At 39.3% G+C, this 13,561-nt stretch overlaps 1 protein-coding gene across 1 annotated transcript; it reads right to left on the bottom strand.

Moving 5' to 3' along the window:
- Positions 1–203: 203 nt before the first annotated feature.
- spon2b (spondin 2b, extracellular matrix protein) lies at positions 204–8,056 on the bottom strand. Its single transcript, XM_075480735.1, has 6 exons — positions 7,949–8,056; positions 6,282–6,547; positions 5,638–5,861; positions 3,794–3,985; positions 3,225–3,411; positions 204–1,168 (listed from the first exon to the last, which is right to left on the bottom strand). The coding sequence occupies exons 2-6, from the start codon at positions 6,514–6,516 to the stop codon at positions 990–992; spliced, it is 1,017 nt and encodes a 338-aa protein (XP_075336850.1). The 5' UTR covers positions 6,517–6,547; positions 7,949–8,056; the 3' UTR covers positions 204–989.
- Positions 8,057–13,561: the final 5,505 nt, after the last annotated feature.

A 13,561-nucleotide genomic window follows, 5' to 3' on the forward strand; every position in this document is an offset into this window, starting at 1 on the left:
CTCTCGGTTTGGTCCTGCAGCCCTGATGTTTAATGTTAAGTTGTCAGGTCAAACGTAAGTAACTCAGATTTAAAGGTGACACATAACATTGAGCAGAGGGACACTAAGTTCGACTGTCGTAGAGCTAAATCATACTGAAGAAACAATGCTCAATAAAGTCACAATCCCATGTTATATATTTACATTTTATTTGACCTGTACAGAAAACATAACACATTTTTTAATGAATTTTTTTGTTTGTTTTTTTTTTCTTTTTACAAAACTGTAATTTCACTTATTAGACATATATCTCAATAACATGTATGAATACTAGTTATTACTTTCAGATTTCATATACTGTACACCACAGGTTAAAATCCTGTGAATAAATATATTCTTTTTCTTCAGAAAAACAACCACAATATGTCTGTAAACATCTTTTAAATGCAACATTGTTTAGGAAACTTTTCTGTCGGAACTATTTGCCTATCAAACTGTTGGGGAATTATGTTCTTACCCCCAATCTGATATTATTGAACAGACTTTAAATGTATCATTTTGAATTAAATCTGTGATCTTTAAAGTGTCAAATTAAACCCAATTTAAGTGCAATAATGGGATTTGTTTGTTTAAAACCACATTGTCATATCCCCAGTCCTTTTGATAATATGCCAAAACTAAAGTTGTGTCTAATGGTTTGTTTATTTGCCAAACTACACCTTTTTTAGCACTGTCACATCTATCAAATTGATTTGAGGAGGAGTTTCTGCTGTCACTCTCTCCCTAGTTAACAAATAATTCATCTGTATACAACACATTTCCACCAAAACAGCCTTTACTAGGGAAAATAGATGGAATCTAGTTTAGTACGCCTATACCTCAGGTGAATATATTGCAGATCTTTTATTGTTGCTTGTCCGTCTTCGTCCCTTCCTCCCTTTTTTGCATTTCTTCTCTTTCTTCTTTCTCCTCTCCTTTCTCTCTTTATTCTCCCTCCTGTCCTGGCTTAGTCATAAACAGTTGTCTGGGAAGCACTTCCTCTCTTCCTCCAGCAGGGGGCAGGCCACTCCATTGTTGGCAGGGTGCATTATGACGTAGCGTGTGCGGTGCTGCACACCTGAGTCTCCACACTTGCCTTTGCACAAGCCCCAGGGAGACCATGCTGACACTTCACAGTCCAGAGGAGTATCTGCATACACAGGAGTTTGAGAATCATGATAATCACATAACATTTAAGTTTGATATGTTACTTTCTGTTATCTCCCTTTCTAAATACAATATACTATGTTAGGAATTGGGAAATTTGTGAGCAGATTTTTGTTTCCTTTTATGAGTTTAGCTATACAGGGGAAACCATTGCTCTTGCACCAATTATTTGTATTTAAAAGAAGCAAATAAAAAAAATTATAGGGACTTACAGTAAATGTTGGCCTGTGCAGGTCCTTATAAACCCCAAAGCCTCTTGTTCTAAATTCTTGGCAATGGTTTGGCTTCTGGATTTACTTTAGATTTTATTTAACCTTCCCTAATTTGGTGACTTTCTGCTGACTGTGCTTGCTGTTTGTCATTAAAACTCTGCCTCACAGAACAACAAATAAGGGTTTGATCCTTTACTCAAATTGCAGTGAATGGGAATGAGCAGGTTTCTTTGCCATTTCTTTCATTTATCTTAATGGATAACAATTTGAGTCTCAAGCTCTTTTTAGCTTTCACTCTCCCTTTCACCTACATCATGAACTTTTTCAACTACATTAGGAAACGGAGCTGTGAGTACAGCTGATATGAATCACAGTTGTGGGACAAAGAGTGGAAAAGCAGAAGGATCGGAGGTGGTACGGAAGCTGCATGGATGGAGGGATTGAGTACGAATCACAAGTCAAGACTGATTTTGACATCTTCCTTCATTCTGTGTGTCCATGAAAGACAACAGGAGTGTTGAGTTGATAAAATGTTGTAAGAAGCAAAGCCGTACTTTATCAGGGCTGTGTTTCACATATAAAATCAACAGTGAGTGATTGCTAATCATTGGGGAAAGCTTTTACAGTGGCTCTGGGGAGAGGACCTAGACGAAATGAATTAAAGGAGAGGGGAAGGGTAAACAGACGGAGGGGCAGGATGGAGCATTGGGAGCAGCGCAGGAAACCCCAACAGATTGTTGGCCACTCTGTGTTGTTTGTTGATGGGTAGTCAAGGGAACAGGCTTGTATTTTGTGATGCTGACTCAAAGCTTTATGGTCACACTCAACTCTGAATCTGATTACTGCACTGTTTGCTCCTTTGCCAGGTTGACATGGTGTCTGCTCCTTTTTCCTTAGAAAACCTTTCCTAGTCAAGTCGTCTGTTAAGAGTTTTATGGTGCTTTTAAAAAATGTAATTTTTCTCTTTCTGTCAACTAAAGTCATACAGAAAGGCTGTCTGACTGCAGTATTATTGGCCTTAGTTGGAGACTAATTGGCCTTTACTATCTTGTTCTGCATGTTGTCTGATTTTTTATTATTGCCACTAATCAGCAAAACAGGGTGTGAAATAGTCTGAAAACCAACATTAATTCATTCCAGCTCAACATTATGGATTGAAATCTCTGTGTCCCATTTCATGTCAGCACCTGAATGCTGCTATACATAATTTTTTATATAGTTTTCATATAATGGTCCTTTAAGTAATCCATCTTTTATATTTTGCCAGTTTTGCTGGATGCCAGATGTGCCCTTGGCATTTTCTGATGCCCTGCACTCAGTTGGCCTCGCTGGTTTCTGGTTGGAAGTAATGGAGTTGCTGTGTGGCCTGTAATTTTTCCCAAATGCTTGTATGAGTCAGTTCTGCAGACACATTCCTAGCCTTGTGTTAAATTCTGAGTTTAGCAAAGCGTGGAATATATCTTGGTCTTTATTGCACGTTATTGTATGCTGACATGCTTTTTTTTTAAATGTCATTACTTTGTTTAAACACAGTAATACTGTACTGTACTTGTAAAATCCTGCCTGCACCTTATGTAGTGAACTACCCCCCCACAAGCAGCCCTTTTACTGTTTTATTACAGGGCTGATTTATCAGACTCATCAGTGCATTAAGATGTAAATACAATAATCATAACTACAAAATTTACTTTGGTTTTCCCACTTTGCACCAAACATTTGTGCCTCATACTCTTCAGTTCACCACTTTTTAGGTAATGCTTTTACTTTTTTCAAACAGCATCTGATATGAAGAGAGTAATTCTGCATATTTTTCTTCATCAGACTTACTTATGAGCTTGTCTTCAATCTCGTTTCCCGTGGGCAGAAGATTGGACTGGGTGGGCTCCACTGGCAGGGTGATGATCTGATTTGTCTTCTTTACTTTTGTCAGTGTGACCTTGGCAATGGGAGGTAGGTGCTTCAGGCGGGGGTAGAAGAAGGAATTGGCAGGATGGCTTGGGAAGGAGGAGGTGATCTATGGAAGGGAACAGTGAACAAGAAATAAAAGTTGAAAGGGTCAATTGAGATCTGCTTGTACAAATGTTGATGTGGAAATCAGCAAGGATTAAAAGCATTGATAAGAATGTGGTGAGAAGTTTACCAGTTTAAGCCGATTATAATTATGTTTTGTACACTATTTAAAGATTAGGCTAAGATACTCTAGGAAGTGATAATGTTTTAAAACGAGGCCGATCTTGCTAATCTTAAAACTTGCGTGATTTATAAAGCTTCAAATATTCAGTTTACTATTTTGTCAAAGCAGCAAAGTAAAAACGATAAAACCAACAAATTTGAACTTGCGCTCAAACAGGCTGTGATTTATACTTTGGACTGAAGCAGTGTTTCTTTTGGCTCACCTGTGTGATCCTGTCCTGCGGAATGGTTTCAAAGTTGGGAGAAGAGAAGGTGAACCCGCTGTCAGTTCCTGCATCATATGGGAAAAGCTCCAGCGTCACACTGTCTTTCCACTGGTCTCCATCACACAGGTCAACGCTGTCCACACCCACAAACCAGTCTGGGCTTGGAACGAGCCGCACGATAAATGACAGCTGCAGAGGGAGGAAATATAAAATAGGGAAGGAGGTTGAGTGTAGAGAGAAAAAGGAGAAAAAGAAGAGAGAAAAATATAAATGGACAAAGCAATAAAATGGTCTTATTGTGTTAAGTAAACGAATTAATCATAACTACGAGTTAAAGCCAAAATTGACGGGTTTATTTATTGATCTGGTTTTCATTTTCATAGAAGCTGCAGTATGATTTGCGTATTTCAATGGACATTCACATTTATTAGGAATTTAAACAGATTAATTCAATTCAAGATAAACAAATAGCAAAGCACTTGAATTTGATTCCTTTCGAAGTTAAAGTAAAATATTTAGAACATTCCTGTTTCATTATCTGGTCTCCATGGGTCAGGTGTCTTCACTGTAACTCCACCCCCAAGATTTGTTCATTTTCAACCTTCTATTCTTCATCCCCAAACACTCATTTCATGCACCTTTAAGTGATGTGTAGTGTATTAGTTTACTGTGGCATCCTCTGTCTCTTCTCAAAAGAATGTTGTTGGTCTGAATGTTGGTGGATTGGCTGGGTTCTATATGTTTGATTTTTCTTGGATGGGTCGCCTGCAGGAGCTTTAGTTTCTCCCACAATCCAAAAACATGTATGTTAGGATGGTTGGTCATTCTAAATTGACTGAAGGTGTGAGTGTACATGGTAATATCGTCTTTGGTTTGCGCAGTAATGGACTTTGAAATGAAATGTAGAATATGTCCCTAAGATTATGTCCTATCCAGAGACTCATTAGCAGAAACTCAGCAACAGTAAACTGCTGCTGAGTTTTACATAGTTTTAAGAGACATCCATCAGGCTTGCCACATGTTGGTTTCTCTCTTTAGGTCATAACACATTTTAAAAAAAGACAAGAGTCACGAGCTGGTTATTGGAACAATGATTGTTTTGCTGCGTTAACGCAATGTGTTTTATTATCCGTATCCTGTAGCTCTTTAGATTGTCAACCGTCAGTGATAGCATGACCAGTTTTTGCTTATTTAAAAAGGCACTTATTGCTTTGGTTAACTTGTATTTAATTTATTTAGTTTTAAATTCCCGGTTTTATTTCTGTAGCTATGACATGGCTACAAAACAGCCTTAAAGAATATAAGCTCACATAGGAGTTTTGGAGGGCTCAGTTCACCCTAATCTACTTGAAAACAGGTGTATAAAACCCTTATTTAGACTTGAAACATTAGCAAATGTGCTCAAAATATATTTCTTTATGCTGTAAAGGTTTCACTCCTCAACCACAGTAATTTTGGTCAATGTTCAACATGTAAGAAGTTTTGCAAGTGAGTGGTAGTTTCTTCCATTTGTCCTCCATTTTTCCTTTCAAACTCTTTATTATTTGGTCAGATTTGGAACCTGTGCGATGTATGTACCTGTTTGTAAGGCCATTTATATATTACATTTTCATTAGTAGTGTAGAAGCTTCAAACTACATAAGAAGGTTAAAAGAAGAACATTATCCTTGGACCAAACAAGAACTGTGGTTTTCAAGATTTGTTGAGAAATGTTTTCAGCCTGTGATGCAGTCTAAAGAAAGCATCACACCATCGTGTTATGTCTGCTGGCCTGTCAGTAAAACTCTTCTCATGTACTCAGTGCCCTGAGACTGAAGGAAGCCAGTTGTTGAAAGACTTACATAGGAGTGCCTGGCAAAGACCTCAAACTCAGTGTTCATCTGGCCTGTGCCTCCCACAACAGCAGGAGCGGAGAGGATCCCATAAACGCTTTGGATGCGTTCGCCGGCCGTCTCGACTTCCTTCATGATGGTCCAGGCTTCTCCTTTTTCCGCAAACTCCCTCACTCCATTGCTGGCAAACTCATTACGTTGCCACATGTGGTAATCGGAGCTGTGGGTGACCCCTAGAGAAGAGAGGGAGGAAAGGAGAGTATTGAAATAAATGGTCCAGCAGGTATTAGTCTGTAATATTCAGTTTATATACATCTGTTCAGAAGGGACGTTAAATGAGTTGTGTGATGACAGATTTTTAAAATCTATGATTCAGAATGAGCGAGACATCTTTTGTATTCCAGCTAATGGGCAGAAATTCAAGAATATCCTCTCTACTTTCAAAAAAAGTTGGAATTTTCTCATCAGTTTACCAATTAGATCATTATTTTTCCTCTGGCTTTGCATGTATTCCATCATCCTATTAAGGATTTAACAATGAGCCAGGAGAAAGGATTTTTTATGTTAGATTTTTGAAACGCCATCATCAGAATACTGATCCAAGTCTCATTTAAAAAAAGAAGGAACAGCAAGAAAGCCCTTGGTGCTCTTACCTATAAGGTTGGACCACTGTGCAGGGGGGCGATAGACAGGATACTGCTTAGGGAAAGCTGCCTTTGTCCATTTTCCTGTAAACGTTAGGCGATACTGAGCTGTTTCTGAGGCCGTGCACATGGGAACATCAGTAGGAACAGGCATTGAATGAATGCCACGGCCCAGTGTCAGCATCAAGAATAACAGGTGATAGAGGGCCTCAAAGATGGAGAGAGCTTTCTTTGTGATGTCCATGATAGGGGCAGATTGTGGGAGGATGGAGGATCTGAGGGACGCATATAAAAGTGAGGGGAAAGAAAGGAGAAAAGTTATCAAGTTAAGTCATTCAGCTGTAAATGTGGCATGTGATTGCATACATTCTCCACACTTCACACTATTTGATGCTTACCATTGTCTTACCATTACTTTTTTGTACATACTCACTTCCTTGCCAGTGTTCACTATTACATTTCTGTTTGTTTAAGCTGCGTATAACAAAATATTGATGGAACTTTGAAAATTAGTCTTTATGCTTGCTTGATTTATTTATTTTTTTGTACACAAGGGAGATAAAATATGCAAATCAGTCCTGATGCAGCAGATGTGCTACCCTAATGTCTGATCACATAACGAGCAGCTGTTTCTGCTTTTAGAGAATAAACATGGTCTATCCTCTGTTACATGACAGTATAATCACAACCTAATTCCCAAAGAACTCCCAATGTTTCACACATATATGACCAACACGGCTGGTTTCATTTGTGACCTCCTCCTCAAAGTTTTGTTCCTGGGTTGCGACTACTTAACTGTAACAACCGTGCAAAACATAACCACCTGCTGATGGCTCTTTGGCTCTTAGGCTACTTTGTTAACTCAGAACCAGTTAATGGAAACAAGCTGGATGCATATTTCCTGTGATACAACATTTCAAAAGTTTGCCTCAAATCCTCTTCGCAACATGGATGGAAACACAGCTTATTTTTTCTTACATCTGTAAATGCTTCTGTGTTTGACAAGGCTTACCAAGAGAAATAAAAAATGGACCGTGTGAGCCAAAGGCAGATTTTTTTTTAAATCAGCCTTCTATGCTTTTTTTCCCCACTGTAATGAGAAATGAGCAGGGGATCTGACATTTATTAAGATGCCTGTTGCAAGAGTTGTATTGCTCTTGCCGCCCAGTGACTCTTTATATTTCATCATATCTTCCATCAGTGATGGAACATAATTTTGACTTTCAGACTGCAACTATTCTGAAATCTACCAGTAATTCATCTGGTGTGGATTTCATGACTCAGTGGTATGACTTTAATTCCATTACATGTCCTGAACAGCATGCTCAAAGGGTTTTACACAGTTTTAGCATTCTGCCTTACCAATAAGGTCAAAAAGAATTGTTAAATGCATGAAAGATAAATATGTAGGTTTGGCATCCTCACAAACTGCTGTTTTTTATCTGATGTTTGACATGCATTGAATCTTAATGCTGTTCCAGTTGCATTTACATTTCTTTGTCACTTCTGCTTACCTAGAATATTTTATCACTTACAGTATTATTGCATAAAATTCCCAGCGGCCTGTAAAAATTATGCTCCATTGGTTTGTGCAGATTAACACATGAAGTCTTCTGACTGTAAAGATCTCTGTGCAGTCAGACTCAGGGTAACAGTGTGGTGTGGAAATTACTCACTGGTTTTGCTCAGGGTTCCAGATGAATGAAGGTTTGCAGCAGATGAGTGGAGAGGAAGGCTGGAGGTGAGGAGAGGGGGAGAGGAGAGCAGTTGATGTGGCTGTCGGGAGGAGTGACTGCGAGGCTCCAAAGTCCTCTTTTGCCTATTTATGTATTATTAGGAGGTCCCCCCCCTCTTTCCTCCCCTTCTCTCCCTCCTTTCTTATTTGTCACCCCCCTCCTTCCACCTCACACTCCACTCCCCTCTTCAGCTTGCTCCACTCTTCCTGTCAGCCTCTCTATCTGCTCAGCAGTGACTTCCCTGCCCCCTTTATGCCCTTCAACTCTGGCTCTCCCTCCTGCACTCTCCTCCACTTACTCTTTATAAGTGGGCCTTTAACTGACTAATGTTTTCAGCAGCTCTGTGGGTAGGGTGTCATTTCACAGTGTGATACAGTAGGTCCCTATACCAACAGAGATGAATAATAAGGATGTTGATTTATTTCTTGAATTTCATACATGCCTCATTGTCAGGTTTCTTCATTTCAGATGAGTTACTACATCCAGTCTCAACACTGCTTTTTAACTCATGTAGGAAGTTATTTTGCCATTTTAAGTGCTGATAGAAGGTATGAAAAAGCTGCTGGCTTCAGTTTCTATGAACAGAGTGGTGATTATTTGTGCTAATCCAGGACATTTACCCAAACCACTTTTAAACTTTGAATTGTTACCTGTGGACACAAATATTTCCTGCTAGTAGCAAAACTTTGTGGTATCATATCATGTGCCATTTCGTGAAAAACACATTTGCTTTCCTATATCTGCCCCACCGGTGCCAGACGTATTACATTTAACTATCACAACATCATCTGTTTATTGGGTTTTAAGGTGTCATTTTCTACCTGTAATATGATCAAATTGTAACTAAAACATTTAGTTTATGAGGACATTTGTTCATTGTTGGGACGTCATGATATAAGTGTGTATCTGCAGGTGGAGGCGAGGATTGTTGTGCATGACGTCCTTAACCTGGGGGTGACAGACCCACACAGTCAGTCACGTGCAAACACAAATATGGCAGCATGCTGAATCCGCCTACATGTAATGATTTCCACATGGTCACGTTTCCTACAAAAACAAACCAAAACACCTACACACACTCGGACCGCGTGCCTCACTCAACTTCCCTCAATTTCCAAAATTAATTGTTTGAACTACAGAGTTCGGTCTGTTTTGAGTCAGCAACATTTGAAAAGGAAAAGTAAACTCATCACCCGTCCCATAGCTCATGCACATTGAACAGTGGCTCTGTGTTCACATTTATCGAGGGTAATAAATCAGTCTCCCTGAAGTCCTGGTTTGTGGGACATACAACAGTGCAGACTTAATTCATTAAATGGATTCCCAGATACAGTTGTGGAAAAGATATGCCTTCTTTCTGTTCTAATGTTTTATATATCACAACATGATAATCTGATCTTAACCAGATCTTAAAGTCACTGAGATACAACCTCAGATGAACAACTCGACATTTCACACTTTCATTATTTATTTAGAACACTTAAAACACTAAGTATAAACTAAGTACACCACCTGATTCAGAAACTTTTAGAACCAGCTTCAGTGGCAATAGTTTCTGTAGTCAGTCTCTCACATTGTTGCGGAGGAATTTTGGCCCACTCTTCTTCACAGTGCTGCTTCAGTTCATTGAGGTTTGCTGGCATTCGCTTGTGCAGGGCTCTGTTATGGTCCTGCACAGCATTTCAATCAGCTTGAGGTCTAGACTTTAACTGGGCCCCTGCAACACCTTAATCATTTTCTTTTTCAGGTATTCTGTGGTAAATTTGCTGGTGTGCTTAAGGTCATTGTGCTGGTACATGACCCAATTTCAGCTTGGCTTTAGCTGCCAGACAGATTTCCTCACACTCGACTCTAGAATACTTTGGTGTACCTAGGACTTAATGATCGACTGAAAGCTGTCGAGGGCTGAGGTGCCCTTGAGCAAGGCACCCTTACCCCCATGTTCCCCGGGTGCTGTGATTGGCTGCCCACCCCTCCAGAGTATGGCATCTGTCTCCATGAGTGTGTGACCGTGTGCATGTGTGCTCAACAGGTGCAAACCTGGATGGGTCAAATGTGGAGGAGTAATTTCATGTTAACATTCGTGTGTACATGACACTAAAAGTCATCTTAATCTTAACAGTGTCTGAAATGTGTCTACTGGGATGTAACTGTAGCTGTCTTGAGTTTTTCTGAGCATTGCACAGTCTGACCTTGAACTTGGTGGAATGTCAACTCCTGGGAAAGATGGGCAGCTGTCTGATTGTTTTTCCAGTTAGAGAACTTCTGATGCTGCTGAAGTCCAAAGTGTTAGGGAATACCAGCATAACCCTTCCCAGATTGATGGGCAGCAGCAATTACTTCTCTAAGATCATTGTTGATGTCTTTCCTCCTTGGCATTTGTGTTAATTCACAACTGACAAAGCTTCTGCTTTTAAAGAGGTGAAAATGATTGTCAGTTAATGCATTTGATCAGCAGAGACTGGCTGCTACTCACCCTCTTAAATATTATGTAAGCATTAACGATGTGCTTAGTTTCTCACAAATTGCTCTTGTATTTTGGCTCAGTTTTTAAAAGAATAATGACACATGGTGTCATGCCATGTGTTCTTCTTTTTTAGAGGATGTATTTACCTGATTTAAGATCTATTTATGTCCTTACATGTAAAACCTTCGATTAGAATCGATAGAGGGTGTACTGTTTTGTATGATCATATACACATACAACACACTTTAACATGTTGTGCCACTCCCCTAACAATCTGCAGACATGCCAGACTCAGTAGAATAACGTTTTTTCCACACTACTGAACTGTCTGAACACTGAATTAAAAAAAAACACCTCCTCCCCTGTTTCTCTGTTGAAAACCTCTCATCCCTTCCCTTCTCAGAGAATGCATTTGTCCTTCGGGGATTAATAAAGGATTAAATACGAGAAGCAGGCTTTAGGTCGATAAATACATTTTCTTGTATTTTAGAACTCTTCTGTTGACAAAACTATCTCACAGTTCACTTTCTTAGTCAACCTCTCATCAAGTGTTTTCTCAAAGCCCTTTTTATCATAACAGAAATTGTACATAGCTAGCTAAGATTTCTGTTTTCTACAGTAAGCAATTGGCAAGGGGTATAACATCTGCAAACCAGAAGACAGAGACATGTCTTTTTATAGGATTAGTCCACAAAAATTAAAAGTATACAGTATATTGAGCCTTATCATATGAGAGAACACTTGCCACTGCTTCAGTGCATGTCATTATGTTTCTGGTTGTTTCTTTGTTCCCAGCATATGACAAGAAAACAAACTGCCGTGATTTAGTAGCATTTCTGTCTTAGTTGATATGAAGGACAAGGACCAGTCTTTTATTATACGAGACGGAGCTTTAAATCCCTAAAGACAAGAAAAGTCACTGAGAATATAGGTTCGAAAAGACACAGACATCCTCAGGCAAAGGGCTGAAAGACTTGTGTGTGTTTTTGGATATGAGTGTGAAGTTTAGTAAGTTTCTGTCAAGATAAACAACACCTTTTTTTTTTCATTACGTTGCGATGAGGTGGTTCATTTTGTGTACCCAGCATGAATTAAGAATGTATTTTCCTTTCCAATAAACACACATGATGAGGTCCCACAGTCCATTTTCATCAGCTTTCATTGCGTTACCTAGGAAATACAAAAAAGCTGACACGATGTGTAAAATGTAGATGAAAACAGAATTAAATCATTTGGAAATCTTATTAATTGATCATTTACTCATAATCGAACATTGAAAACATGTCAGATGTTGAAAGACAGATATTGACCTATTTCATGAAAAAAAAAATCGCTTGTCTCGTATTTGATGGCAGCAGCACGTCTCCAAAAAAGTTGGGACAGGTCCACGTTTCCCACTGCGTAGCATCCCCTCTTCTTTTAACAACAGTCGGTAAACATCTGGGAACTGAGGAGACCAGCTGCTGGACCTTTGGGAGAAGAATGAATGCAAATGGGTGTGCCACCTGAGGGCCAGAAGATCACGGAAATCCTGCACTGATTTTTAGCCACATCCAGATTCTCAGAATCAATCAGTTATATTAGGTTCGGTAGCTTGTCTTTGTAATTTTATGTTGAGGAGCAATATTCTGAAATTGCTTGACGATTTGCCCAGCAGTTTTTTTTTGCAGATTATTTATTATTATTATTATTATTAATATTATTCTATCATTATTTCTGAGCGACATTGGCTCTTTAAGGTGCTCTTTTTATACTCAATCAAGTAACAGCCCTATGGCATTAACCTCATTACTTTCAACATGTTCCTCCAGCTGCTTCAGTTTACTACAAATATACTGAATAATCATGAAGATCTGAGTAATCCCTGTCAGCGATTATTCCTCCGTCAGTCGCTGGAAGGAATAATATTAACCGATCCAAATATCCAGTTTGATTCTGGAAGGATGGAATAACACTGGTTGCTCCAGTGTGAGCGTATGTCAAATGAATTTGATTAGGTTCTGGTGTATTTCCAATAAATAAAGTGAAAATGTTACATTGGCAGGTGAAGTACACGCCCCTGTCTGCACCCAATAGCCTCTCCAATGCCTCATATCAGTGAAATGTCTGAAACAGGTTCAGTCTTTTAATCAGGCAGCAAACTTTCATTGCCTAGAAATATTATCCAAAACAGGTTTACAACCTGGACTTGACTTTGCTGCCAAGAACCTTCATTGAACTTTCCAGCAGAAAGCAGGAAACAGGGCTGAACACATTTATTTCAGTTACTGGGTGAATATCAAGACGCTGGAGGCCACTTAGGGGTCACCATATGTCAGCTGAATGGACTCGACAGCCTGTAAACAAAATAGCAAAGCATGTTGTTGTTATGTCAATTGCCATTGTTGTCATGGTGATGGGATGTGAGATCATTGTTTTGACTCTGGCATCCAATAGTTTAAGATAGTTTCATGGCTGATCACAGTGAATTTGGAAATACTGATAAACAGAAATGCTCACGTGGACACAAACAGATGCCCACACAAACAAAACGTGCAGGGTTTCACGTGGAAACGTCGCTCACAGTAAATAAAATAAAGGGCACATCACTCGTTTAGTGTGAATCAGTCCAATCAGTTCTGTTTTTTTAGAAAACGCACGACATGTCTTCCCTCTTTCCAACACCTGGTCTTACCATGCAGCCGTGTTCACACTGTTCTTGCTACTAGCCCCACTCAGTGACTCCCAGGGGGCCTTGTTACAGCAGTAATCACCCCTGATTTCCAGGAGCAATTTCCTCTGCTGTGTGGGAGCAATTTGTGCGCTTGTACCTTCATTTGCATTTTTTTAATACACTGTGTGTGTCCCTTCAAATGGCTGCTGCGTGTTAGGGCAGAAACCAGAGACAGATGGTTGGAGATGATCTGGCGGAAGCTTTAATAGTGTTTAACTTAACATAAGGTTTCTGTGGTTTTTATCCTTTGTTTAATGTTGAATAGATATTTTGTCTTGCATTTGTAGTTCTTTGTAATAAGTGTACTTTAGAACCCTTTCCATCACACAATACCCTTCAGAGTAGCAACTGATGAGTCCCAAAATGTTTCAAC

The sequence above is a fragment of the Odontesthes bonariensis genome, chromosome 13, assembly GCF_027942865.1.
Source record: "Odontesthes bonariensis isolate fOdoBon6 chromosome 13, fOdoBon6.hap1, whole genome shotgun sequence".
NCBI lineage: Eukaryota > Metazoa > Chordata > Actinopteri > Atheriniformes > Atherinopsidae > Odontesthes > Odontesthes bonariensis.